Source organism: Camelina sativa, chromosome 16 (assembly GCF_000633955.1).
Source record: "Camelina sativa cultivar DH55 chromosome 16, Cs, whole genome shotgun sequence".
Lineage (NCBI taxonomy): Eukaryota > Viridiplantae > Streptophyta > Magnoliopsida > Brassicales > Brassicaceae > Camelina > Camelina sativa.
In genome coordinates, this window is record NC_025700.1 from 19,834,774 (window position 1) to 19,860,784 (window position 26,011).

Sequence of the window (26,011 nt, forward strand, 5' to 3'; positions counted from 1 at the left end):
TTTAATGTATGTCTCAAAGACCAATACCTTGTCCACACCAGGGTGTGATGACAAAGGAGCACCAGCTTCCGAACCTAAACCAGTCAAAACATTGAGGACCCCAGGAGGAAGACCAACTTCTCGACAAATATCAGCAAGCTCCAAACAAGTGCTGAAATTAAAACCATGAGAGAAATCAGAGCTCGAAGAAGTACCAATACAGAAGCATAACGAAACCGATTATACACAACTACATACACGGATGCCAGCTCTGATGGCTTGAGAACCGCAGTGCATCCTGCAGCAAGTGAAGGAGCCACCTTCCAAACAGCCATCAAAAGGGGGTAATTCCTTCAATAACAAACAAGATCAGAGACTCAGTTTCTTCTGGTCAGATTGGGCTTTACAAACATATAATAGGTGCGATAGACATCCAAATAGTTTAACATAAAAAAGGTAACCAGCAGTAGTTACCATGGTGTAATAAGTCCCACAACTCCAAGAGGTTGCTTCAGAACATAACTCTTAAAAGTCTCCATGGGAAGCGAGACCGGAGCTCTCTGCTTAGCATCTAATCCTTCAGCAAGGTCAGCATAAAATTCAAAACATCCAGCAACATCTTCCTGCAGGAGATCAAACAATCACATCAAGATTAAAACCTACAAAGAAGGGCCCAACATTATAGAAAACAAAAAGTAAGGCAACGCAACAGTACCATATCCCAGACTGCTTCATCCAATGGTTTACCACAATCAAGAGCCTCAAGCTTTGCCAGATCTGACTTCCTTTCATTAACCTAAACATATCAGATNGTAGTTACCATGGTGTAATAAGTCCCACAACACCAAGAGGTTGCTTCAGAACATAACTCTTAAAAGTCTCCATGGGAAGCGAGACCGGAGCTTTCTGCTTAGCATCTAATCCTTCAGCAAGGTCAGCATAAAATTCAAAACATCCAGCAACGTCTTCCTGCAGGAGATCAAACAATCGCATCAAAGATTAAAACCTACAAAGAAGAACCCAACATTATATAAAACAAAAAAAGGAAGGAAACAGTACCATATCCCAGACTGCTTCATCCAATGGTTTACCACAATCAAGCGCCTCAAGCTTAGCCAGATCTGACTTCCTTTCATTTACCTAAACAAATCAGATACAGATTTATCAAAAACTGATTACACAAAAATGTCCGAACAAAAAACTGAGGCTTGAAAAAACATCATCAAGTGAATACCTTAGCGGCAATAGCACGTAGATACTTAGCACGAAGAGCTCCTGGTGCTTTAGCCCAATCTTTCCCTTTATTCCTTGAAAAAGCTCTTCGAGCAGCGTTGACTGCAACATCCACATCCTCCGATGTAGCTGCAGGGATTTCACCTGACTCATCCAAATCCTTGCATCAATTGCTCAGCCAAAATTATAAAAAAAAAAAAAAAAAAAAACGGCCATGGATAGAGTTAGAAGGCTCCCCCTAGAAGCAAAAACTCCACATTTTGACTAAGAAGTAAAGAAAAGTACAAATCTTTTTGAACTGGGAAGATGGTGGATCTAATAGTGAGAGGGAAGAAAAGGGCTTTTTTACCAATGACCTCTTCGGTAGCCGGATTCACGATCGGGATTCGTTTCTTCGAGATGGGCTCTCTCCACTCACCGTCGATGAATAGCTGACGAGTTGGCATCGGCATCGCCATTCTCTCTCTCTCTCTCCCTCTCTCTCGTTCTCAGGCGATGGAAACTCGAAGTTGCTGGTGTACACGCTCTTCAAGATTTTGAGTGGCTTTTAGTAAATTAGCAGAGACGGAAACGCTTCTTTTTTTTCTGCTGACACTTATTATTATTATAAAAGCCCCTTTAGCTTTGGGTACATCAGAAGTTTTTTTTTTTCTTCTTCTTTTTATGGGTGTGACACTGAATTCAATCAACATCTCCAGTTAATTTAGCAACAACCTACCAAGTTTACCTTATTTTTAGCTTTTTAAAACTTTGGTTTAATTCCAGTTTAAATGATTTACAGATACTATTATAATGTTTTTATTTATAATAAGATCTAGTAATTCATAGTATTCAATTTCTTGATATAAAGTTTTAAAACTATAATGTTTAACAAAAATAATTAAGTTTCACAGAAATTCATACCACCATTTTGTAAATCAGAAGTTTTTTTTTATTTACTTCATATATCACTTTAGCACAAAAAATGGTTTAGAATTAGATAACAATATCTTCTTCTTTTTTTGTTAGAAAGCTTTCAAGTAGATTACAACTTTTAAACTAATGTTGTTGTATTAGTGTCATCAAATAGTGATCAGCAGGATTTAAAACCCCATATTATAATTGCATCTTTTTGACAAAAGAGAGATAAAGTAACAAACAAATATTGCCACTCAACCCTTTATAAAAATTCTTTTTATTTGGTACATACAAATTGATGATTTCTGCCTCAAATTTTACAATAGCTCCGTCGTGAGAAGTGCCAAGTGTATAAAGAAGTTTATGATTGCGAAAACAGAAGAATCAAGGAACTCAATGAAGCAAAAGAGATCCCTGCTATAAAGCCTACAGCGCTAGCTGCTCGTCGTATTGAAAAAGAAAAGATATTTTACATTGACCACTAATTAAGTTTCAAATGGTAGCTAGAAGCTGATCCTCGTAAGTCGTAACATTTTAGAAAAATGTCCTCCTTTATTTTAGTGAGTCTTGCGCTTCCTTCTTGATGAACTCTTTAACCATTGACTTATTTGTAGCAGACAGAAGTCAGAACCAATAGATAGAGACTTCTTTATACAGTTAGTACATTAGTGTCCGCATCAAAGAAAGCATCATGAGCAGAAATATCAACCAAGTCAAGCTGCGTCTGGTTCAGTGTAATTTCTCATATGTATTTTAGTACATGTTTGTTCGAGCTACCTTCAATACCCACTAGTAATCTGAGAAAAAAATAAGTACTGACTCTTGAACTTCTAGAAACAGAAGTGAAGTCGCCACGAAAATTTCAGTATTTTAAATTAAACGTGTGCGTGAACAAAATATAGATAATCATCAGATATATTGAAAAAAAGACAAAAAAGAGAGTGGGAGTATTTGATCACGTGGAAAACAAGGAACACGACAAAGACAGAAGAACAGTCATCACTATTCCCGCGTTACCCAGTCCAAACAATCATCCACGTGTCTCATCATCTTCACGCGCCAGTCAGCGTTGATCTTCTTCTTCTTCCTCACTTCTCACTTCCACTCCTCATGGCTCATCATAACTCATTAAGTATATATATAAATACCCACACAGCCGCAATTTCCAAAATCACACCAAACAAACATCTATTCATAACAGAAATAACTACACACACAACACAACTGAACACTACAACTCAGAGATAAACAAACCTTAAACCGGAACATAATTCAAACTAAACCAAACCAAACCAAACCGGGTTTTGTTGCAATGGTGAAGAAGCAAGCGAAAGCGATCAAGGAAGAGGAAGAGAAGAGAAACACGGCGATGCAGTCCAAATACAAAGGAGTGAGGAAGAGGAAATGGGGTAAATGGGTTTCTGAGATCAGACTCCCACACAGCAGGGAACGTATCTGGTTGGGCTCTTACGACACCCCCGAGAAAGCTGCCCGTGCTTTCGACGCCGCTCAGTTTTGCCTCCGCGGCCGCGACGCCGGTTTCAATTTCCCAGATAACCCACCCTCTATCTCAGGAGGTAGGTCTTTGACGCCTCCGGAGATCCAAGAAGCGGCTGCTCGGTTCGCCAACAACAACCAAGACAGTGTTGTCAAAGGAGAAGAAGAAGAAGAATCGGGTATAGTACCCGGATCCGAGATCCGACCTGAGTCTCCTTCTACCTCTGCATCTGTCGCTACTACAACATCGACAGTGGACTATGATCTTTCGTTTTTGGATTTGCTTCCGATGGATTTCGGGGTGTTTCCTGGGTTTTATGACTTCTCCGACGACTTCGCCGGTGATCGTTTTACGGAGATTTTACCAATCGAAGATTACGGAGGGGATAGTTTATTAGAACAATCTTTGCTTCTTTGGGATTTTTAAATTTTCCCAAACGAACGAACCTTCTTTTATTTTTTGGGTTGTCGTCACGGAGTACCTCCGGAGAATTTTTGTAACACGGAGCTCCAATGACGACCCGGGAACTTGTTTCCTTTCCGGATCCGAATTTGATGTGGATCTCAATTTCTTCACTTTTTTTTTTTCTTTCATTCTTTTGTTATTACAGAAAAAAATATATATCGGATAAGATTCTTCTAGTAACAAATGTTTTTATTTATGTCCTTTCCTTTTCTACGTTAATTTCGTGATTATTTTTTCGTATTATTATTCTGAAGAATATGCTTCACATATGAGAATATACGATGAGTTTGGAAGATATTTTATTATTCGGCCCAATATCTTATAATTGGGTCTATATCATTAACCATTTTCTTCAGCCCATCTTAAAAAGATGATGCTCGTGTTATGTAGGTCCCTAAGCCTTAAAATAAAATGATGATAGATATTAAAAAAATACAATGGGTTTTCTTTAAATGATATAATAATAAGAAAAATATCTTCCCAGCATTGATGATATTACAAGTCAAGAAAAATTATATTGGAATAAAGGACGAGAAACGGTCGTAATTCTAAAAAATAAATATAAAATAAAAATTCTAGTGTAGAAAATAATCAGAAAATATGATTAATCAGGGAAAATAAATAAAGTTAGGGATAAGATTCCAATCATTTTCAAATTGCCACCTAATCTTCGGCTTTAATAATAAAAAAAAAACAATCACTATCAAAAAAGTAAAACCACTGTTTGGTTTCAGACTCCAATAAACTAGGTGCTAAATAGATACTAGAAAACAATACACGTGTCAAGTATAGATGAATTGGTCTACTAATATAGAATGCAGTGAATTAAATATATAACACATTTACATACTTACATTTACATAAAAAATATATATCAGGTACATCACGGTATATATATATATATATATATATATATATATATATTTCCCTTAGAGAAAAAGTCTTGGATTCCCAGTTATATAAAAAACAAATATCAGAAATGGACATATGAATCTTGATAAAAAAAAAAAAGAACAATGTGTCCCTAACGGTCCTACCACACTCCAATGAAATAATTAAAAGAAAAAAAAGGAATCACTACATAAAAATAAAATAAAATATCTGAGCCTGGTCATTTCAATAATTGTGTATAAATATATATGATGTCGATAAAAAAAAAATTACAAAAAAAAATAATAGAGATAAATAAATAAATCGAGGGGGCCGGTCTATAAACTTCAATCATTAATCATAGCACACAAAATTCCAAACTTGTGAAGTTGAAATCAGTGGGCTAAAGTCTCTTCCTTTCTCCTCCTTCTTCTTCAATCAGATTCTTTCCTATAACCTCTCCTCGCCTTCTTTGTTTCTTTATTTCTTTCCTCTCAGTTTCTTGTTTAAGTCTTTTTTTTGTTTTTGTCAAGTTCTTGATTATGATACTAAGCAAGAGACCTCATCTAATGATCCGTAAACTGTCTGAGATGTTGGTTCCAAGAAGCAGATCTGCTATCCAACCTGAAGATTACACGGCTAGTCCCAGAAGTCCGTTGGATTTGAAATTCCCGTCGCCGGTTAGCTCGAAGCGGTTCGGTTCCGGTGGAGTCGGTTTGGGTATCGTAGCTGCGTTAGAGGAAACCAGCATCGGGATTAACCGGAACGATCCGGTTCGTTACTCAGGGAGATTCCGGTGCCCCGAGATTGATCTGTCCGAGGAGGAATACACTTACGTCACCAGCCCAAACGGGCCGACCAAAGTGTATTACAACGACGATGACGGGTTCGAATTGTTTGAAAACGAGTATCCCATAGTGGTGCAGAAGCCGATGGTTATCGCAGATGAACCACCGCTTATTAAAAGACAGAGTTTTAGGGCTTCTTCGACAGAGTTTCTGAGTTCTTGTTGCTTGTGTAAGAAGAAACTTCAAGGCAAAGACATTTACATGTACAAGTAAGTTCCATCGCATTCCCTTAAAAACCCTTGTTTCTTGTGTTTGTTGTTGTTCTTACAATCGAGACAAACTCTCGAGATTGTAAATCCCCAAATATGCCAAGTTTTTTTTTTTTTATTGGTGGGTGTTTCTAGAAACTGATCTTTGTATTATTGGGTTGTGTGCAGAGGAGAGATGGGATTTTGTAGTGCTGAATGCAGATCAGTGCAACTAATGAATGACGAACGAAAAGAGCAATGTAAAACGCAAGTTTCAAGAAATGTGGAGGTTTCGAGCTCTCCATACACCGCCGGGCAGACCGGAATATTCGTATTTTAGGAAGAACACGATCATTCTAAGAGAAGTATATGATGATTAAATAAACAAATAAAAAAAAGTGATCATCATTTCGTTTACCTTAAAAAAAAGTTAGAGAAAAAGAACAAAAAAAGTGAAATTTTTGGTTAGGTTAAAAGCACATTGTATAGAAGTTTGCTTTTGATTAAATTGATAATACCGATTAATGTTTATATGCTTTTGTCCTCGGGATCAAATACGTCAATAAAAAATCCCAGAAATAATTTTGTAAAACAAGTAATCTATGTATATATATATATATATGCCAGCTTTCTCAATCCATGTATCCAAAAAAAAAATTATATCAATTTGATAATGTAAGATTGCGCGAGACACATGTTTATACACTTTTTTGGGTTCAAAAGTACAATTTTCTATGGGGTTTATTACTTCTCGTGTCTTTTAAGAAAAAATTGACCAATCAAGATATTTTATAAAGATTTCAAAATTACAATTACTATGTCACAAACTCGGGTTCAGTTTCTTCATTGCAAACTTGAGTAATTCATGACATGATTCTGCAAGCTCCAACTCAAAATATCTTCCAAAATGAAAATACTAGTAATAGATAAGCTTCTACTCATGTACTGACATTTACTGACGAAGCTAACTAACATAACAACGTTTTAATACTAAAATTAAGAGATGAAGAAACACAATAATTAAGCTTTAAATGATTAGGATTCCTAGTGCAATGTATTCCACGTAGGGGCCCTTGGTTATGCAACTTGTTGTATCAGGTCCCGTTGTCAGAAATAATTATATAACTCCTCTTTTTTCCCCAACTGATATTTCATCCAAACTTTAGTCCCCACCAATTTTTTTGTTTATATGAAAGTCCCGGTCCTATCCAAATTATTACGTGTTGTCTTCTTGGCGATTTATTTTTTAAGCTAAAATTTTTCAGTTTTCCAAATCGGATATAATTAGATCTTAGGTTATTTAAGCTATATAGCCATATAGGTCATAACTAACTTCGGACTAGCCTTTGAAATCATGTGCAAGAATAGGAAGTTTGTGTTTTTTCTATCTAAGTTAGTCGATACCTAATTAGAATCATCTCCCATAATTTAATACTCAATTCATTTCAAAATATAAGATATTTTGAGTAAAAATGATCATTTTAATAAAGTTCAACCAATTATAAACAAAATTGCATAATAGAAAATATTAAATTAATTTAAAAATAACCAAACTTAAAAACATCTTATATGATAAAATAAAAGTATTCTCTAAAACACTTTACATTATAAAATGGAGAGAGTATATGAAGTTTGTCAAAAAAAAAAAAAACACTAGCCTTTTAAGGTCGTTTTGTTAAGTTGAAAACATTGTTAAGGGAATTGATGAGAGACATTTTACAAGAAGCTTGGCCTTATGGCCCAATTTTAATATCCATTTCTTATTTATTTCCTCCCAAGTGGAGAGCAATTTCCTCGACGAGTCCATTCCCTTGACTACACAATTTTGTCTTGATTCATCCTTTCTGCTATTCATTCGCTTAAGCTCTTTCACAGGGGTGTGGCAAGATGGTCTTATCTCCGTCACTCGACTTCTGGGAACTTGTTCCCAACCTACTTTCCCTTTCCAGGAAGCTGAAGACTTATCATCTTTAGTGCGAGCTAGGTTTATAAAAATCCGTCGGAATCTCAGCATTCCACTGTGGCATATCGTCGTTTCGCGGCCAATGAATAGGTCTTGAGCAGCCTACTGTCACTTCATGTGGCCTATCTTCTTGGTGGTTCTCACTATCTATAGGGTCTTAAGATCTCTTTATCTTAGTTTCAGTATTTATTATACATTTTGTTCTTTCTACTGTAGATGTTCACAAGCTTGTTCTACCCTTTGTTGTAGCTTGTTCCGGGTGTTGCGCTTCTGTTTAAGCAATACACTATGGTGTTATTTCCTTCTGTATAAGTTAGTTGATTGTATTATACTCCTCTTAGAGTGGAGTACCAAAAAACTTGTAACTTAAGTTAATGGAGTGTATGTTTGACAAAAAAAAAAAAAAACATTGTTGGAGAGTCAATTAACACCGAACAAAAAATAGCTATCGCCCGGTCAGAATTCCCGTGGCCTACCAAGCCTGGTCTGATTGACTCCACTACCTCATTCTCATTCGATATTTTATAAAGTCTTTCTTTGATGGACTTCGGATATTTTATTTGAAAGTAGTATTTTAGGAGGAAAGAAAAGCACAAGTAGCTTGTACTATTCATTAACCAAAATACTCTAATTTGTGCATTTTTTATTTAATCAGCGAAATTAAAATACCAAATTTATAGATATCGAAATGTAGTTATCTATAAATTTGGTATAATAAAATACCAAATTTGGAGATTTTTCTGTGTTTGGTTTGAATCATTTTTTATTATAATGTTTCATAAAGACATTCATTTTAAGCTATTTTCTATTTTCTAAAAGAAAACGAGTTATTGCTTGCTAATTATTTAATAATGGTTTAATTAGTATTGCTTAACTGGAAGCTTTAGTTTAATAAGGGAAAACAGAACAATTAGATTAATCAAAGATGATATTACAACCGTCAACACAAAAAAAAAAAACATAACTGATGTTTCTTACAAAAGTTACAAGCTAATGTTGAGATCGGCAGAGGACAATGGCTTAAAACTTGAACTTGAGCACCACAAGCAAATAAAACATTAAACGCTATAAAGATTGCTTTCTTACAAATATACTGAGTTTTCTGCGCATTGAACAAACAAAACTAGTAGAGATGAAACTGATTTATAGAAGACAAAAAATGAACAGACGAGCAGGTTGGTAATTTGCAACAATGGACCATCAAAAGAATCTTACGAGATGGTATCTCCAAGTAAGGGTTTTGGGTTGGATAGTCTCAAAGATTACCGCGAACCGAGCCAAGCTGGGTTAGGCTTGGAAGACGCTTCAGCTGACCCATCTATCTGGTATGGTGCTTTTGATGTAATCCTGTTAAAGGTTACAACGGTGGGAAACTTAGCTTCAAAACAAACTATGGAATAACAACATAAGATGTGCTTACAAGATATTGCTTACCTATCCTTCCTCTTCTCTAGGAATCGATGAAGCGAAGCTCTTCTAACAATGGGGAGTTCTACAAATCAAAAAAGAGAGGAAGTTAGGAAAATATGTCTAAAACCAAGCCCAAAAGATTGTTGGATCAAAGAGGACGAGAAATATTACCGCAGGCTAAAGAGGACGGGTTGGGCTGGATAGGCTCTAGTGGTGCTGCAGTTTTTGTAGGACTCGCAGCTAGATTGGTGCTAGAAGCAATCTCTGTTTGATTCTTGGCAAAGTTCTGAGTATAAGCAATCTTCTGGTTCACTTCATGCGTGAAGCTTTTGGCATTTCCTATGTTAGCCAAATCAATGACTTCTTTGGCTCTGTGAGCAGAAAAATCATCAAACACCATAACTCGACCACCGTAGAATATAGTCAATGGAGCAGATTGAGACTCCAGCTTCTCAGATCTGTTCAAAATCAACCCAACAAAGTTAGGATGAAAACCTAGCTTTAAGTATATTATATGTATCAGATGATTCGTTTGACTGGTAAACATACTTAGTCTCAGTGATCATCTGAACTTCTTCTTTGGTCCCAGAGGAAGAGGAAGAAGAAAAGCTTGATTGTCTCGGAAACATATCCTTGGGTTTAATGTCTTGACCAGCCAAAGAATCTATTCCAGAAGCTTCACAAGGGAACAGATTCATCATCGTAGGCTGACGTGACGCAGCAAAACCTCCTCCTCCTGCAAAACAAAAAAAAATTGATCCAAAAAATTAAAAGATGATTCTCCAATCCTTTATAACAACAACAAAAATAGCTTAAAATGATTCAAACCAAACACAGAAACATCTCCACAAATTCTCATACACAAAGGTTCTTCTTAATCGAATTCAATTCCACAAATTTTTGATTCGTAATTTAAACAGATCTAGAAAATGAAAAATAAAGGAAAGCTTTACTATATATACCATTGAGGTCGGGCTTGCATGTCATGCCTAAGGTGAGATCTCCAAAACTACCCTTCTCCTTAAGATAACGACTCAATCGACTACAAGTCTGTGAAAAACTTGGTTTACGACCAGAGAAGTCCCAACACTCGGCAGAACTCGACATCGTTATTAATCGAAATCGAGAAATCAGGGAAGCAGAAAAAGAAAAAAAATAGTCTTTCCTGCGTTCTTCTTCGTCTTCTTCTGCTTCAATTTGACGAATCTAATTAAAAAACTAGAGTTCTTCTTCTTCTTTGTTTTTTTTTTTTTTTTTATGTCTTGCTCTGCTGCGAAGTGCGTCTGTTTGTTTTATTTTATTTTTTTGTTTGTCACGATGAAGAAGAAATGGGGATGGACTTCCTTTTATTACACTTTTATTATCATCATCGCTGGGTTTGCACTTTGCAGATACCAAAATAGTTTTTAAACTAAAAAAGAATAGACACATTTAAAACACGTGTTTTTATTTAATGTTAGAAACGGCAGACTAGTGAATGTGTGTGTTTCTGATCACCGTCATTCATGCCCAATCCACGGCATTCCATACGAAATCACCCTTTCACCCCTATGATCTATGAACAAAGAAAAAAAAAAAAAATCATATGATAATCTTTCAATTATACTAATACCATTTATTTGGGGTTTAAATATCGCTTTTTTTAATGAATTTCTTTATTAATTGGTAATTTGTAATTAGTTTTATAGAAATAATTACAAAATGTGATTTATGGTTCAGGAAACAAAGAAGAACATTAACGGTATTAGAAGTAAGAACTTAGGCCTTTAATGGCGACCTCATGAAACGCGGATTTCAAAAAAAAATTAGGAAAATGAGTTAGTGTTACCAATCATACAACTTTAGCTAATTTGCGTTATTCTACAAAAACAGAGAAACCACTGTAGACGTATTTCAAGACTGAACAAAATTTAGTGAACCGCACTTAGTTTTTCAACTTGGGTATTATTTAGATAACGCACTCGACAGAAAATAATTCTGATTTTGCATTTTTAAAAAATTTCAACAAAAATAGATATTAATAATTTAGTAGTATGTACCTATAACCATTAATAACTTTAGTTAATCTTATATTCCCTCCATTTTTTATTACTTGTTATTTTAGAATTAAATTTTGTGTCATAATACTTGTCGTTTTAAATTTCCAATACAAACGTTTGGTAAATATTCCAATTTTATCCAACTGTTTTAATGTATTAACCAATCAAAAGATTAGAAAATATATTTAAAAGGAATAAAATAATAAAATTAATGGTTTTCTTAATCTGTGTGAAACAAACTTGAACGACAATTAATAAAAAACCAAGAGAGTAATAAATAGATTTAAAAAAAAAACTATTATAGTTCTTTTTATGGTGTAGTATTTTTTATGATTGAATAAATTTAAATTTATTCATATAATTGTTATTACAATAATAATATATATATAAATATTTATTTATTAATACAAAACAAATTAAAATAAATAATTATACTAATTATAAATAAAAAAATATGAAATCCGCACCGCAAATAGTTTTTCACCAATCAAACATTATTTTGTACCGCTTAATTTACATTATCTATACTTGTCTTGTAAATATATTTGTTGTGACCATACCAAGTTGAACCGTACTACACTAACAAATTCTTTATTCTATAATACTAAATTCACGATTAGCATTGGAACCTTTACACGGAAGGAACACATGGTTTGGGTCTCTTTATCTTAAACAAATAAATAAACTCGAATATGAATTTTTTTTAGAACCATAAATCACGTTTTGTAATTATTTCCTTATTAAAATGGTCCTAATATTTGTACAGTAGTTGAAAAAATATTAGTATTAAAACAAGCGGGAAGAGCACGTCTCCTCCACTAATTATAACTTTACACGTGTTTAACTTAACTTTACACATCTTCAGATTTTTCTTGTTGTTGTCGCTCACACTTGGGCGATGATCAGCTACGCTGCGACTTATATAAACCAGGTTCGTCTCTTCTCTTTTTTTACCTATAGCCGTTGATTCTTGTCCCACGCGTATGTTAGGTACAAAACGATAAGTTAGATTTGTTTTAAGAAAAAAAGCCAAAAAATACTTTATCTATTTTTTATTTGGATATTTAATATCTAGTCTTTTTTAGTTGGAAAAATAATACCTAAATTAATAAAATTGTGTAATTTAATACCTCAAGAATTAAATATTGTTATTTTCCTACTTACGATTTCTTAACAAAAAAATAAATTCCAGTTTTATCCTTATTCATTTCTATTAATTATTAATTTATAAATAACTGCTAAATTAATTTTATGTTTTTAAATAAACAAGTATAATTGTTATTAATATTTCATTATATAAATATTTTATTTCTTTTAATTCAAAAAATATTTATATTTATTTTCTCCAAAAAAAATTTTTTTTAAAGTTTTAAAATTTCTCAATGTTTCGTGAATAAGAAAAACAAATCCAATAATTATCAAACCAAACCAAATCCCGATCTGATTAATGTCTAAATTCCCAAATCCAATAATTATCAAACCAATCATAGTTATTCTTCTAATTATATTTGAGTTTTCTATTTTAAATGGTAATAAAATGTAATATTAAAAATAATTAAAGAAATAAAATAGAAATCTGTTTTGAATTAAAAAAATAGTGGTAAAATGAAATATTAACAATTACATTTTTTATGCAAAAATTAAAAATAATTTTAATGTTATTTATAAATTAATAAAATAATAGAAATGAATAGGGCTAAAACTGGAATTTATTTTTTATTAAGAAATCGTCAGTAGGAAAATGACAATATTAAATTCTTGAGGTATTAAATGACACATTTTAATTAATCTAGGTATTATTCTTTCAACCAAAAAACCATGTATTAAACGTACAAATAAAAAATAAATGAAGTATTTTTTGGCTTTTTTTTCATTTGTTTTATTTAATGTCTAACTTTGTTACATTATTAATTATTAATTATTTTTATGTCGAGTTTTATTACATTAAGAAATTACACAGAACTATTGAGAAACATACTAATATTTTACGATTTCAATTCCTTCTTCGTAATCTTCCAAGTGAATGCAACAAATTGTATATCAACTTCTAAACAAACTAATGAACTTTAACACCATGGTTGCTTTGCTTTCATCCTCCATTAATATCGACATGCAAATGTTATTTTTGCTGTAAGAAAACGTCCATATCCAGTTTCATCCGATTCTGTATATTAAAAATCTAGGTCCAATCCGGTTTGAATTCAAATTCTTTTTTCAACGACTATAAACTGTTGAAGAAAAAAGACAATCTAATTTTACTTGTACGTAGTATTCGTTAAATCAAAAAATTTAGAAAGACGAGTGTCAAGCTTGTTAAAAATGGGGGGGCGTGGTTACTGCCTGACTTACTTGTTAGCACTACAAGAAAAACGAGTATTGATAGCAATTTAATATAGCGTTTTATGTGTTTATGCTATGGTTGGTTTACATCTATCTTTTTATAGCGTTTCTAAAATGATAAACGCTATGAATAATAAAATTTGGTTGTCCGCCAAAATTTTAATGAAAATTTTCTCCAGTTGTCCGCCAAAAAAAAAGTAAAAATAAGTTTAAAAAAAAAATTGACCTAAACACTTAAACGACACACACAAATACACAATCTTATCTCCTTCTTTCAACACACAATCTCTTTAAGAGAAAAACCTCAACACATAGTGTCTTTATCTTCCCATTAATTCTTGTTCTCGTCCCTGGCACAACAATCCCGCTTCAGATCTCGGATTCATACACTCCAGCCATATCATCATCTGAATCTCCTCCGAGTCCTTCTTCTCCAATTCCTCATATCCGAATCCAGAAACATCGCTTCTCGGATTCTTCCTCCATCCCCGTCGTCTTTGTCTGTGTTGCCTCCATGGCTCCATCATCTTTTCTTAGATCTGTTGTCGTTTCCACATCTTAGGCAGTGAGTTTGTCCCTAATTCTTCTTGGTGTTTGAGATTTTGATTTAGGGTTCACCAATAATCTGGAATTTGGGAGTAATGCGAAAGGAGAGTCTCCAAATTACGAAAGTGGGCTGATCTTTCAAGACCACACAACCACATCACTCGCCACAGGTTCGTCGGATCTCCTCTCAACCACGCTAGCGATTCAAAGTTATCAAATCAAAATCATGGTTTCTAGATCTGTTTGGGGAGTGTTTCTATCTATAATTAATTTTGTTCATCTCAGTTTTGATTCTTAAGGGTTGGTTGATTAGTGATTGAATTGTGTTCTCTTATTTGTTGTAGGTTTCAATAGGTTTTAATTTCAAATCATGTGTTTGTTTAAGGGTTTTGTGAAATCTGTGAATTATCTTAGTTTTGTTGATTCCGTGTTTGGTTACTTATGCTTGAAATTGTGGAGAGTGAATAGCTTTTAAGAGTGGTTCTAGATTTGATTTGTTCATATATTATGAAAGGGTGTTGTGCTATGTGCTACAGTCGACAGAGAAACTCTCCTCCCTTTTAATTCATTGTATATCTATGTACAATGGATGTGTGTTTCCCTTTAAAACCTTTGAACTGCTATTTTGTTTCATCTTTTGAGAATTCTTGAGTTCTTATGTGCAAGATTGTTTTTTTCTTTGGTGGGTTTCTTAGATGAAATGTCAGCTATTGTGGTTGAGACTTGTAAAGCTGGTTATGTCGGAGTAACTACAAACTCCATGGTACATGTTAGTAGTATATATTTGCCTTAGTCTCTTGTATCTTCAGACTCTTTAATTTTTAATGTGTTCATAAATTACTGGGGCAGTAGGTGGCTTAAAGGACTCAAGGCTCAACTCACCCGAGGTACTCAATACATGCTCTCTAAAAGCATATCACTTTGCTATATTATTTTCTATAAATTTAGATTATTAATGCTTATTTGTTCTTCATGTGTTTGTGTTATTTTGTTGCAGGTTGAAGCTGATTACGTAATGACATCAAATAAGTTTCAAGAGTGTGGAAAATTTACAAGTTTAAATACAAGAGTTGTTTGAATTTATTTTAATTATGTATTTTTACTTTGTAATATAGATATTTTGTATCCCTGTTTCATATAAATATAATAAAAATTAACTTTTATAAACTTATGGCATGTTTCTCTTTTAATTTTTCAAATTATCCAAAACCAAAAAAACCCAGAAAATTTTAATGTCAATAAAATTTACTGTAATAATTATTAGCAAAGTACAATTGCTATTATTAAATATACGATTGCATAGAAAAATGCTATATTTGATGAAACACAATAGCATATTGTAAAGTGTTATCTAATGTGTCAGACCTATTATCGCGGGCGATGATAGAGCGTTTACTAAAATGCTATGATATTGTTCGATAGCGTTTTTTCGAGGCTAACAATACACAATTTTCTTGTAGTGTAGGGGAAGAAAGATTCCTCAGGTAATGGTAACGTGACAAGAAATTTAATTTGCATACTACTCTTTAACTATATATGTTAAAATACATATAAGTTTTTTTTTCTTTCAATTCGTCTATATATACTTAATTTCATTAACAAAATAACAGAGATGATGTTGACGTAGATTGTAGTATTTCCTAACTAATTAATTACAGCTACTTCAAGATAATGCACTATCATGGTTTTTAAAGTGTTTAGAAAACGTTCTTATAAAAAATTTATATATCCCATTTCTTAGGGGTTTTGTCAAACGCATACACTTACGAATCAAACTTGTAGATATCAGCGCCAACACCAACACATTAAATAAGAATCGGTAAACCTGTTTCATAATTCTACCGAACTTATTTGATGACATAAAACAGATCCAAGAAAAAAAAATCAGAAGAAGAGACATGCATGTATCACAGTTATAGTCAAAAAGCACATAAAGACATCAAAGTGTGTGGATATTATTTAGAGAATGCAACCAAAAAAAAAAAATAGGCAAGTGTTGGGATCTTAATGGTCACCGACATTGCAAGAGGTCACAATTAGAACAGAACATAAAGCTTTAGGGTATCTCCAACTCCACTCTATTTTAGAGTCAAAACTCTATTATAGAGCAATATTTGCTCCAATCCTACTCTATATTCTATTCTAAAATAGAGAAAATGATAGAATTGCTCTATACAGGGCCGGCCCAGAGGGGAAGCTACCCAAGCGAAGGTTTCGGGTCCCAATTTTTTTTCTTTTTTCTTTAGTAATTAAAGCCTTTTTTTTAAGGTTTATCTAAGTAAGTTCTATTGAAAAATGTTTAATTTTATAAAAACAAATAGATTTTTGCTCAAAAAAATATATTTTAGTATGAATTTGGGTCAAATTTTTTTAATTTTTAGTGTAAATCTATTAAAAAGAGATCCATAATTTTTATTTTCTTTAATATAAAGGGTAAAAAAAAATTGTTCTAAGGCCTCTAAACCGGGTTGTGCGTAGAGCACCCAATAATATCAGATCGGCACTGGCTCTATATATATAGAGCAACTCTATTCTCATCTCTATTTTTTACACTAACTCTATTTTAGAGTTGAAAATAGAATAACACATTGGAGTAAAATAATGCTCTATTTTAGAATTACTCTATTTTAGAGAAAAATAGATATATACATTGGAGATGGTATTGTTGTCTACTTGTCTACATTAATTTTTTACTGTGGAAACGTACCCTATCCAATGGACCATGGTTATCGTCTACATGCTGATTAAATCGTTTTTAAAGATATTTCAAAGATATTTTAGTTTCTCTAGATACGTTATACGTACAATAAACAAAAGCATAACTGTCAAGAGTTACTAAATTTAACTGAGAATTGATTTACGTTTTTTTCAGATTGTATGCTAAAATAATAGAAAAGAAGGACTACAAAGATTTTGACCAAAAAAAAAACAAAAAAAAACAAAGAAGGACTACAAAGATCTCCCATAAGAAGAAGGTATCACGTTGAACAAGATTTGTGTTTTTTTTAATGTAAAATCCAAACTCTGCTATCTCTGGCAACTTTTGCTCCTGTCCAAGTCTTTGGCTCATCAAATCTTGATCCTAAGAAACTTAGCTTTAGCTCTTGGTAGTTGAACAAACTCTGTTGATTCCCGCAACGTAAAATTAGCTTAACATGGGAAAGTTCTTGTAAACAGTGCAATACTGCACACATATCAAAACAATCACTCATCTTCATCACTGACATTGTACAAAGAAATCATCATTCTATGTGCATCCCAAATCATTAAATGCATATATGGACCGACAAACTTCAATTCATTCTCGTCAATGATCCATCTCAACGAGAGTAATAAATATGTTAAGGTCTATGTTGGAAATGTGCAAATGATTCATATCCGATTAATTTAGTTGGTTGGTTGCCTATATTGTATCTCTTAGGATATAACCTTTTTTATCCATTGTGTATTTAACTCGGTGTTACCTATGTTTAAATTTGGGTTTAGACTTTTAACTTCTCTTTAATTCTACTATTTGGGTTTACTATATAGTACCTCTTAGGATGTGTACTACAAACCACTATTACCACCACCATCATAATTGTAACCACAATTTCACCACACATTGTTCTGTTCTATTCTATTTCATTTTGTTGTATATTATTTATTTGTATTATATAAAGATAATAATTATACGTGCAGAAACAAATCTGAATTGTTTTAGAAGAATTAGAAAATTTGAGTTAATTATTTTTAAAAATAAAATAAGAAATAAAAAACAAAGGGGTAAAAAAAAAACAAATATTAAAATGTAACTACACCACCCTCTGTCTCTCTTGCGTCACTCTCACCTCACTCCTCTTTTCTTCTTTCACGTGTAACTTAACAAGGCTAATTTAGTCATTTAACTCAAAAATCGAATAATTGTTCCCCTCTTTCTTTTTTGGTATATATTCTTTTTCTTGGTGTGGGTTGGAGAGAGATATGATGAATACGAGTCACGGAAGAGGACTCGGATCGGCTGGTGGGTCTATTTCCGGTAAAAATCAAGGCGNAAATTAGCTTAACATGGGAAAGTTCTTGTAAACAGTGCAATACTGCACACATATCAAAACAATCACTCATCTTCATCACTGACATTGTACAAAGAAATCATCATTCTATGTGCATCCCAAATCATTAAATGCATATATGGACCGACAAACTTCAATTCATTCTCGTCAATGATCCATCTCAACGAGAGTAATAAATATGTTAAGGTCTATGTTGGAAATGTGCAAATGATTCATATCCGATTAATTTAGTTGGTTGGTTGCCTATATTGTATCTCTTAGGATATAACCTTTTTTATCCATTGTGTATTTAACTCGGTGTTACCTATGTTTAAATTTGGGTTTAGACTTTTAACTTCTCTTTAATTCTACTATTTGGGTTTACTATATAGTACCTCTTAGGATGTGTACTACAAACCACTATTACCACCACCATCATAATTGTAACCACAATTTCACCACACATTGTTCTGTTCTATTCTATTTCATTTTGTTGTATATTATTTATTTGTATTATATAAAGATAATAATTATACGTGCAGAAACAAATCTGAATTGTTTTAGAAGAATTAGAAAATTTGAGTTAATTATTTTTAAAAATAAAATAAGAAATAAAAAACAAAGGGGTAAAAAAAAAACAAATATTAAAATGTAACTACACCACCCTCTGTCTCTCTTGCGTCACTCTCACCTCACTCCTCTTTTCTTCTTTCACGTGTAACTTAACAAGGCTAATTTAGTCATTTAACTCAAAAATCGAATAATTGTTCCCCTCTTTCTTTTTTGGTATATATTCTTTTTCTTGGTGTGGGTTGGAGAGAGATATGATGAATACGAGTCACGGAAGAGGACTCGGATCGGCTGGTGGGTCTATTTCCGGTAAAAATCAAGGCGGCGGCGGTGGTGAGACCGTCGTTGAGATGTTTCCCTCTGGTCTTCGAGTTCTTGTAGTTGACGATGACCGTACTTGTCTTATGATCTTAGAGAGGATGCTTAGGACTTGTCTTTACGAAGGTTCGTATCCAAAAACACAACAAGATCTTCTCTTTTTGTTTTTTTTTGTGTGTTTAACGATATAGTTTTATGAGGAGGTCTCTCTCCTCCTCTTCCTCCAATGATGAGGTTTACTTTTTTTTGTGGTCCATTCTCTCTCTCGTAAAAATTATGGTTTTATTTCTCTGACATGCAGTCACGAAATGCAACAGGGCAGAGATGGCATTGTCTCTGCTCCGGAAGAACAAACATGGATTTGATATAGTCATCAGTGATGTTCATATGCCTGACATGGACGGCTTCAAGCTCCTTGAACATGTTGGTCTTGAGATGGAAGACTTACCTGTTATCTGTACGTTCCATTATTCCCTTTGAGTCTTTTTTGTTGATTCTTGAACAGTTATGGATCCAATTACTGATCTTGTTTTCTGATATTATGTCACTCAGTGATGTCTGCGGATGATTCAAAGAGTGTTGTTCTTAAGGGAGTGACGCACGGTGCCGTTGACTACCTAATCAAACCAGTACGAATGGAGGCACTCAAGAACATATGGCAGCATGTCGTTCGGAAGCAGAGGAGCGTACCAGAACATTCTGGGAGCATTGAGGAGACAGGGGATAGACAGCAGCAGCAACACAGAGGAGCTAATGCATAAGTTTAGCTAAAAATGCTTGGCTATTTTGTTAACAAGTGAAATGTTGGGTTGAAATTATCATTTTATTGAAAAATAAGGGTAAAGGTAATTTTAATATAATTGGAAGATAGTGGGACCGAAGAACCTTGATGCGTGGATCCAGCTCATAACTAAAAAAAAAAACAAATTAAATTATCTTCGTTATGTAAAAGTTGTAAACTCAAACATTAAAAACAGATCAATCTCCCGTCTAACATTTCAAAGATATTTTAGTTTCTCTAGATACGTACAATAAACAAAGGCATAACGAACTGTCAAGAGTTACTAAATTTAACTGAGAATTGATTTGGCATTTTTTTTTCAGATTGTATGTTAAAATAATAGAAAAGAAGGACTACAAAGATTTCCCAATAAGAAGAAGGTATCACGATGAACAAGATTTGTTTTTTTTTTAATGGCAAATCCAAACTCCGCTATCTCTGGCAACTTTTGCTCCTATCCAAGTCTTTGGCTCATCAGATCTTGATCCTAAAAGAAACTTAGCTTTAGCTCTTGGTAGTTGAACAAACTCTGTTGATTCCCGCAACGTAACACTAGCTTAACATGGGAAAGTTCTTGTAAACACTGCACACATGTCAAAACATGCACTCATCTTCATAACAGATACACAGTACAAAGAAATCATAACTCATAAGTACAACCCAAATCATTAAATGCATTTCTGGGCAGACAAACTTCAATTCATTCTTGTCAATGATCCATCTCAACCAGAGTAATGAATATGTTAAAGGTCAAAAGACTAAATTGTCCTTTGCATCCTCTCAAAACTTGATGATGCATCAATGAACAATGTATGTAATGTACCTTACAGCAAGTTATACAACCAGGTTTGGAATACAAGCAACAGCCTTCGTTTTTCATTTGTAAGGAGCGAAAATAATGCTCGAGTTATGGCCACCAAACCCGAAAGAATTTGACAAGGCTGCTTTAATGTTTAATCTCTCCTTCTTCGGACCCACCATCAGCTTTGTATCCTGTTCCAGTTTCATTTCAAAACATTAAATGGTGCTCTTTGTGTAGGTATTGAACTCATACGATCAGAATGGAATAACAGAAGCCAACAAAAAAATTACTAACATACCACTCCACTGTCTGGATTCTCGAGGTTGATATTTGGATGAACCCATCCGGTCCTTATTGCCTGTAGGTAACAACAGAAAACTAACATTTAAAATGCGAATATTGCACATAGTTTCACTCTGTTATGAAACTTGGTTTCAACAGCGTTTCGTTCCTTGTAGATATACTGATATCTCAAAGATAAAATCTGTTACCTGAATAGTTGCAACAGCCTCCACGGCCCCAGCAGCTCCCAGCAAGTGTCCAATCATAGATTTTGTGGAATTTACTTTAAGCTGCCACATCGTGAAAGATCAAGTTAAAGAAAATCATACAAAAAGCCACCTTGGAGTTTTGTAACAGAGAAGTGAAGCTACCTCAGGGTTTTGGCCAAAACAATTAACAAGGGCTTGGTACTCCCTAAGGTCTCCAGCGTGTGTTGAGGTTGCATGTGCATTTATGTAATTTATCTGTTCCCTTGAGACTCCAGCACTCGCTAACGCTCTCTCGATACAGAGGATGACACCAGCACCTGTGATATAAGAAAAATGGGATAATGAAAAAATTAATAGTAAAAAAGAGATTTAGAATTTGAAGTTGACGAGCAGACTAATATGAAGTAGGGAAAAATGAAACTACCATCAGGGTGAGGCTCGGTCATGTGATACGCATCACATGTGAAACTCCCACCGAGGAACTCTGCGTAGATAGTTGCTCCTCTTTTCTGAAAGAAAAGCAGAATACTTAAGCTCTTACAGCTCGTTCCATAGCAAGAATAATAAAAAAAAGGTTTGCAGACAAGTTTCATTTGTGATTAAACAATGGGAAACAAGGAAAGACAAAAAGAACAAATGAATTATATACCTTAGCATGTTCAAGTTCTTCCAAAAGTAGAACTCCAGCTCCCTCTCCCATCACGAAACCATCTCGATTCTGATATGAAATCAAGACCAAGTTAACAAAATAAGAAGATTCTCCATACATATTACACACATTTCCTCCCATTATCTTCCCTACAACATTACACACATACAAGGGAAATTCCTGTTGGCGGAAACTCGATAATCAAGATTAAAACAAAACCATAGAGTAACGCTACACATGCAAGTACAAAAGGAAAAGAAGACGGAGACAAGAAATTGTAAAAAAGTTTACACTATCCCAAGGGNGATATTTGGATGAACCCATCCGGTCCTTATTGCCTGTAGGTAACAACAGAAAACTAACATTTAAAATGCGAATATTGCACATAGTTTCACTCTGTTATGAAACTTGGTTTCAACAGCGTTTCGTTCCTTGTAGATATACTGATATCTCAAAGATAAAATCTGTTACCTGAATAGTTGCAACAGCCTCCACGGCCCCAGCAGCTCCCAGCAAGTGTCCAATCATAGATTTTGTGGAATTTACTTTAAGCTGCCACATCGTGAAAGATCAAGTTAAAGAAAATCATACAAAAAGCCACCTTGGAGTTTTGTAACAGAGAAGTGAAGCTACCTCAGGGTTTTGGCCAAAACAATTAACAAGGGCTTGGTACTCCCTAAGGTCTCCAGCGTGTGTTGAGGTTGCATGTGCATTTATGTAATTTATCTGTTCCCTTGAGACTCCAGCACTAGCTAACGCTCTCTCGATACAGAGGATGACACCAGCACCTGTGATATAAGAAAAATGGGATAATGAAAAAATTAATAGTAAAAAAGAGATTTAGAATTTGAAGTTGACGAGCAGACTAATATGAAGTAGGGAAAAATGAAACTACCATCAGGGTGAGGCTCGGTCATGTGATACGCATCACATGTGAAACTCCCACCGAGGAACTCTGCGTAGATAGTTGCTCCTCTTTTCTGAAAGAAAAGCAGAATACTTAAGCTCTTACAGCTCGTTCCATAGCAAGAATAATAAAAAAAAGGTTTGCAGACAAGTTTCATTTGTGATTAAACAATGGGAAACAAGGAAAGACAAAAAGAACAAATGAATTATATACCTTAGCATGTTCAAGTTCTTCCAAAAGTAGAACTCCAGCTCCCTCTCCCATCACGAAACCATCTCGATTCTGATATGAAATCAAGACCAAGTTAACAAAATAAGAAGATTCTCCATACATATTACACACATTTCCTCCCATTATCTTCCCTACAACATTACACACATACAAGGGAAATTCCTGTTGGCGGAAACTCGATAATCAAGATTAAAACAAAACCATAGAGTAACGCTACACATGCAAGTACAAAAGGAAAAGAAGACGGAGACAAGAAATTGTAAAAAAGTTTACACTATCCCAAGGGCGTGAAGCTTTTGTGGGATCATTATTCCTTTGTGAAAGAGCCCGGCATGCAACAAAACCTCCCAACCCTGCATTGGTACACATACGATAAGATTTCACGTAGCTTAAATATCAAGAATAGAGGGAATACTGTAATATAAGAGAACGAGTTAGCACCTATTGGAATAATAACTGCATCTGAACCACCACAGAGCATCACATCCTGAAAATTTTAGTGGAAAGACAGACAGTCTATAAGTAGAACCAGAAGAAGTCTACCGAACTGTCGAATTACCAAGTGGATGGAGAATACTTATTACTTACAGCTTCGCCTTTAATAATGTGGTTTGCTGAATTCAGAATGCAAAAGTTGCTTGTGGCACAAGCAGTTGAAATAGAATAGTTTGGCCCCATCCATCCCTGATTTATTACCACAAAGAAACGTCAGTCTGAAGTTGCTTGTGGTCGTCCATATTAAATTATATAACATTTGAAATTCTAGTCAGACCAGATCCATAGCTAGCATAGCAGAACCCATGTTTGTTGTTGCAAAAGGCACACAAAAAGGATTCATCTTCTTGTATGAGATTCTCAGAGCTTCAATAGCATCGTAAAAGACCTGTACTAATATTAGATTATTAGAAACGCAACAATAAGCAACAGACTCCCTAATTTATAGATTCAATATTCATGTGACTTTTTTGTTAGTCAGATACTGAACAAAAAACCTTAAATTGAAACTGTTTCAAGCCCGGGATCAAGAAAGTACCTTCATTCCTCCCATTGCTGAGCCAATCAAAACTCCACATTTGGTTTTGTCAAACTCTGCCATTACTTCTTCAGTTACCCCACCATCAGCCAAAGCTTTCTTGCCAGCTGTGAGAAGATAGAGCATGAACTTGTCCATCCTTTTCGAAAGTTTTGGAGCAACCCATCCTTCAGTCGAGAAGCTTTTGATCTCTCCCGCAATGCGCTTGACAAAGGTAAAACCAAGGAAAGATATTAAAATACAAAACAATAGCAAAATGGAGAAATTTCACACAATATAAAGCTTGCAAGAGATCCTGATATAATAATGCTTACCGTAGGAAATTCAGAACAATCAAAATTCTCAATCTGGCTAATACCACTGTTGCCTTGTAGCAAATTCTCATAAAAGGTATGTGGGTCATGACCTAATGGTGTTTCAACTCCCATGCCTGTCACTACAACCCGACGCTGCTCCGTAGGCGGTTTCTTGTTAACCATGGCTTCCTTTTCCATCTCCATCACTGCCATGGCTCCACCTAAAGACCACAAAGACATTACAGTTGATGGTAAATTAGCTTACTCCGAAACAACATCTCAATGGTATGGTAAACAAGATAGTTACAGGCAACATCAGAATTCATATTATATAGTTCACCGCCACTTGTTCAGTATCCCTGATTCCTCATCTAGAGCCTAACCACACGAAAAAGTACCTTCTTTAATAATACATGAAATCAAGATAAAAATCCAAACTTTCACATGTCAGCTGCTTCCATCATTAGCCCAATACCATAAACCCATAGCAACATCGAACTAAGGAACATTAAAGAAAAAAAAAAAACCCAGATTGGAAGAGAAATGTAAATACCGGAAGAAGGAGTAGCTCGATTCAATCTCCTCTGGTTTCGATTCACAGAAAGAGTATTGGATCCAAAGAGAGAAGACAAGGCATTGTTGTTGGTGTTGGAGTAGTGAGTACAAGGACCAAAATCCAAACAAGAAGAGACAAGAGCTTGAATGGTGGGAGGGGAAGGGGATCGAGGAGGAGAAGAGGCAGAGGAGCATTTGGTAAGCTGCCTCCTTCGCCGACTCCGCCCACCAGATTGAAGCGCAACAGCAGCCTGACGGCTATCTCCACCGCCGCCGTCGTGAGAGACGGACATGCAAGCAGCAACGAACCAAGTGCATAACGGAGATGCGTAACAAGAAGACGCACCCACCACCATGGCAAGAAAAAAAGTGAATGAAGCGAAGAGAGAAGGTGAGAGAGAGAGAGAGAGAACAAAAGGAGAGAAAGCGAGAAATGAGTGAAGAGAGAATCTAGCGGAAGGGGAAATGGTATTCACGAGAGATTTAAGAGAGAATCGATCTGTGATGATCTCTCTCTCTTCTTCTCTCTCTCTCTCTCTTTCAGGAGGCGTGCAGAGAGCCTTCGATGCGTAAAATCGTGCGTGGAGACGCCAAAAATCCTCCTCTGATAAAAAAACAACAAACAGAGACAGAGAGAAAGAGAGAGAGAAGAGATGAATACAACAAAACACTCTATACACACAAAAAAAAAAAAAAACCAATCGACACTTCAAATCTCAAATTTATCGATGACCAGAATAAATTTATTTATTTTCTATTTTATTTTGTTTAATTCTTAAATCTCAAATGAACTTTTGCAATAAAATCTATTTTTGTTAGAAGTTGATGACATCTTATCAAAAAAAAAAAAAAAAAAAGGAAAAAAAAACTGAAAAGAGTGCATTAGAGTGATTCATTTACACATATTTGTATCCAATCACAAATTATAGAGAAATCACTATTTTATGTTTCAATTATATGATGATACAATTTAAAAATATTACACCCTCCAAATTTTATTTTATTTTTATTTTATTTTATGTACACAAGTGCATACAGAAGAGATTTGGTGACCTCGGTTTAATCGAAGGA

The 26,011-nt window shown here is 34.4% G+C and overlaps 7 protein-coding genes, 1 long non-coding RNA gene and 1 pseudogene across 11 annotated transcripts in view; 4 read left to right on the forward strand and 5 right to left on the reverse strand.

Moving 5' to 3' along the window:
- Positions 1-1,551, reverse strand: part of LOC104751362 (betaine aldehyde dehydrogenase 1, chloroplastic-like) — a 10,193-nt gene extending 8,642 nt beyond the window's left edge. The window contains exon 1 of the mRNA XM_019237806.1: positions 1,357-1,551. The gene's annotated coding sequence lies outside the window, so the exon portion shown is untranslated. The remainder of the gene's footprint in view (positions 1-1,356) is intronic.
- The window catches only part of LOC104753846 (betaine aldehyde dehydrogenase 1, chloroplastic-like), a 6,641-nt gene extending 4,815 nt beyond the window's left edge, over positions 1-1,826 (reverse strand). Inside the window, exons 1-6 of the mRNA XM_019237807.1 lie at positions 1,562-1,826; positions 1,214-1,356; positions 1,039-1,119; positions 454-602; positions 238-330; positions 22-151 (exon numbers count right to left, since the gene is read on the reverse strand). Coding sequence (XP_019093352.1) covers positions 22-151; positions 238-330; positions 454-602; positions 1,039-1,119; positions 1,214-1,356; positions 1,562-1,670 — 705 coding nt within the window. The 5' untranslated portion in view covers positions 1,671-1,826. The remainder of the gene's footprint in view (positions 1-21; positions 152-237; positions 331-453; positions 603-1,038; positions 1,120-1,213; positions 1,357-1,561) is intronic.
- LOC109129532 lies at positions 2,958-3,228 on the reverse strand (annotated as a pseudogene).
- LOC104751363 (ethylene-responsive transcription factor ERF018-like) lies at positions 3,181-4,299 on the forward strand. Its single transcript, XM_010473290.2, has one exon. It carries the CDS (start codon positions 3,422-3,424, stop codon positions 4,031-4,033), a length of 612 nt encoding a protein of 203 aa, XP_010471592.1. The 5' UTR covers positions 3,181-3,421; the 3' UTR covers positions 4,034-4,299.
- LOC104751364 lies at positions 5,271-6,570 on the forward strand. Its single transcript, XM_010473291.2, has 2 exons — positions 5,271-5,999; positions 6,168-6,570. The coding sequence occupies exons 1-2, from the start codon at positions 5,485-5,487 to the stop codon at positions 6,316-6,318; spliced, it is 666 nt and encodes a 221-aa protein (XP_010471593.1). The 5' UTR covers positions 5,271-5,484; the 3' UTR covers positions 6,319-6,570.
- Positions 8,834-10,729, reverse strand: LOC104751365 (protein TIFY 10B-like). 2 transcript variants are annotated; one of them, XM_010473293.2, is made up of 6 exons: positions 10,314-10,729; positions 9,901-10,087; positions 9,523-9,809; positions 9,376-9,433; positions 9,157-9,288; positions 8,834-9,043 (listed from the first exon to the last, which is right to left on the reverse strand). In XM_010473293.2, exons 1-5 carry the CDS (start codon positions 10,456-10,458, stop codon positions 9,204-9,206), a joined length of 762 nt encoding a protein of 253 aa, XP_010471595.1. In that variant the 5' UTR covers positions 10,459-10,729; the 3' UTR covers positions 8,834-9,043; positions 9,157-9,203. The 2 variants fall into 2 exon arrangements, with proteins under 2 accessions (XP_010471595.1, XP_010471594.1); XM_010473292.2 differs by having other exon boundaries at positions 8,834-9,288.
- On the forward strand, positions 14,008-15,343 carry LOC109129620. 2 transcript variants are annotated; one of them, XR_002035905.1, is made up of 4 exons: positions 14,008-14,446; positions 14,972-15,039; positions 15,126-15,163; positions 15,274-15,343. It is a non-coding gene; the product is annotated as an uncharacterized LOC109129620 (long non-coding RNA). The 2 variants fall into 2 exon arrangements; XR_002035904.1 differs by having other exon boundaries at positions 15,129-15,163.
- Positions 18,221-20,083, forward strand: LOC104753847 (two-component response regulator ARR1-like). 2 transcript variants are annotated; one of them, XM_019238430.1, is made up of 4 exons: positions 18,221-18,306; positions 19,199-19,321; positions 19,497-19,652; positions 19,748-20,016. In XM_019238430.1, the coding sequence occupies exons 1-4, from the start codon at positions 18,240-18,242 to the stop codon at positions 19,954-19,956; spliced, it is 555 nt and encodes a 184-aa protein (XP_019093975.1). In that variant the 5' UTR covers positions 18,221-18,239; the 3' UTR covers positions 19,957-20,016. The 2 variants fall into 2 exon arrangements, with proteins under 2 accessions (XP_019093975.1, XP_010474342.2); XM_010476040.2 differs by lacking the exon at positions 18,221-18,306 and having other exon boundaries at positions 19,118-19,321; positions 19,748-20,083.
- LOC104751366 (3-oxoacyl-[acyl-carrier-protein] synthase II, chloroplastic-like) lies at positions 20,246-25,603 on the reverse strand. The gene is made up of 14 exons (XM_010473294.2): positions 24,939-25,603; positions 24,404-24,606; positions 24,090-24,293; positions 23,829-23,939; positions 23,645-23,740; positions 23,498-23,543; positions 23,330-23,409; positions 23,039-23,107; positions 22,814-22,898; positions 22,552-22,706; positions 22,390-22,470; positions 21,077-21,136; positions 20,800-20,969; positions 20,246-20,559 (listed from the first exon to the last, which is right to left on the reverse strand). The coding sequence occupies exons 1-13, from the start codon at positions 25,294-25,296 to the stop codon at positions 20,853-20,855; spliced, it is 1,665 nt and encodes a 554-aa protein (XP_010471596.1). The 5' UTR covers positions 25,297-25,603; the 3' UTR covers positions 20,246-20,559; positions 20,800-20,852.

Excerpts from the sequence above, each read along its gene's own strand:
- LOC104751365 (XM_010473293.2), bottom strand. The coding sequence starts at position 10,458 with ATGTCGAGTTCTGCCGAGTGTTGGGACTTCTCTGGTCGTAAACCAAGT. Across the intron at positions 9,810-9,900 it reads CAGATGATCACTGAGACTAA|ATCTGAGAAGCTGGAGTCTC; the intron begins GTATGTTTACCA and ends GATTTTGAACAG. Across the intron at positions 9,289-9,375 it reads CTAGAGAAGAGGAAGGATAG|GATTACATCAAAAGCACCAT; the intron begins GTAAGCAATATC and ends AACCTTTAACAG.
- LOC104753847 (XM_019238430.1), top strand. The coding sequence starts at position 18,240 with ATGATGAATACGAGTCACGGAAGAGGACTCGGATCGGCTGGTGGGTCT. Across the intron at positions 19,322-19,496 it reads TAGGACTTGTCTTTACGAAG|TCACGAAATGCAACAGGGCA; the intron begins GTTCGTATCCAA and ends TCTGACATGCAG. Across the intron at positions 19,653-19,747 it reads GGAAGACTTACCTGTTATCT|TGATGTCTGCGGATGATTCA; the intron begins GTACGTTCCATT and ends TATGTCACTCAG.
- LOC104751363 (XM_010473290.2), top strand. The coding sequence starts at position 3,422 with ATGGTGAAGAAGCAAGCGAAAGCGATCAAGGAAGAGGAAGAGAAGAGA.
- LOC104751366 (XM_010473294.2), bottom strand. The coding sequence starts at position 25,296 with ATGGTGGTGGGTGCGTCTTCTTGTTACGCATCTCCGTTATGCACTTGG. Across the intron at positions 24,607-24,938 it reads TCGAGCTACTCCTTCTTCCG|GTGGAGCCATGGCAGTGATG; the intron begins GTATTTACATTT and ends TGTGGTCTTTAG. Across the intron at positions 22,707-22,813 it reads GACCGAGCCTCACCCTGATG|GTGCTGGTGTCATCCTCTGT; the intron begins GTAGTTTCATTT and ends CTTATATCACAG.
- LOC104751364 (XM_010473291.2), top strand. The coding sequence starts at position 5,485 with ATGATACTAAGCAAGAGACCTCATCTAATGATCCGTAAACTGTCTGAG. Across the intron at positions 6,000-6,167 it reads AAAGACATTTACATGTACAA|AGGAGAGATGGGATTTTGTA; the intron begins GTAAGTTCCATC and ends GGTTGTGTGCAG.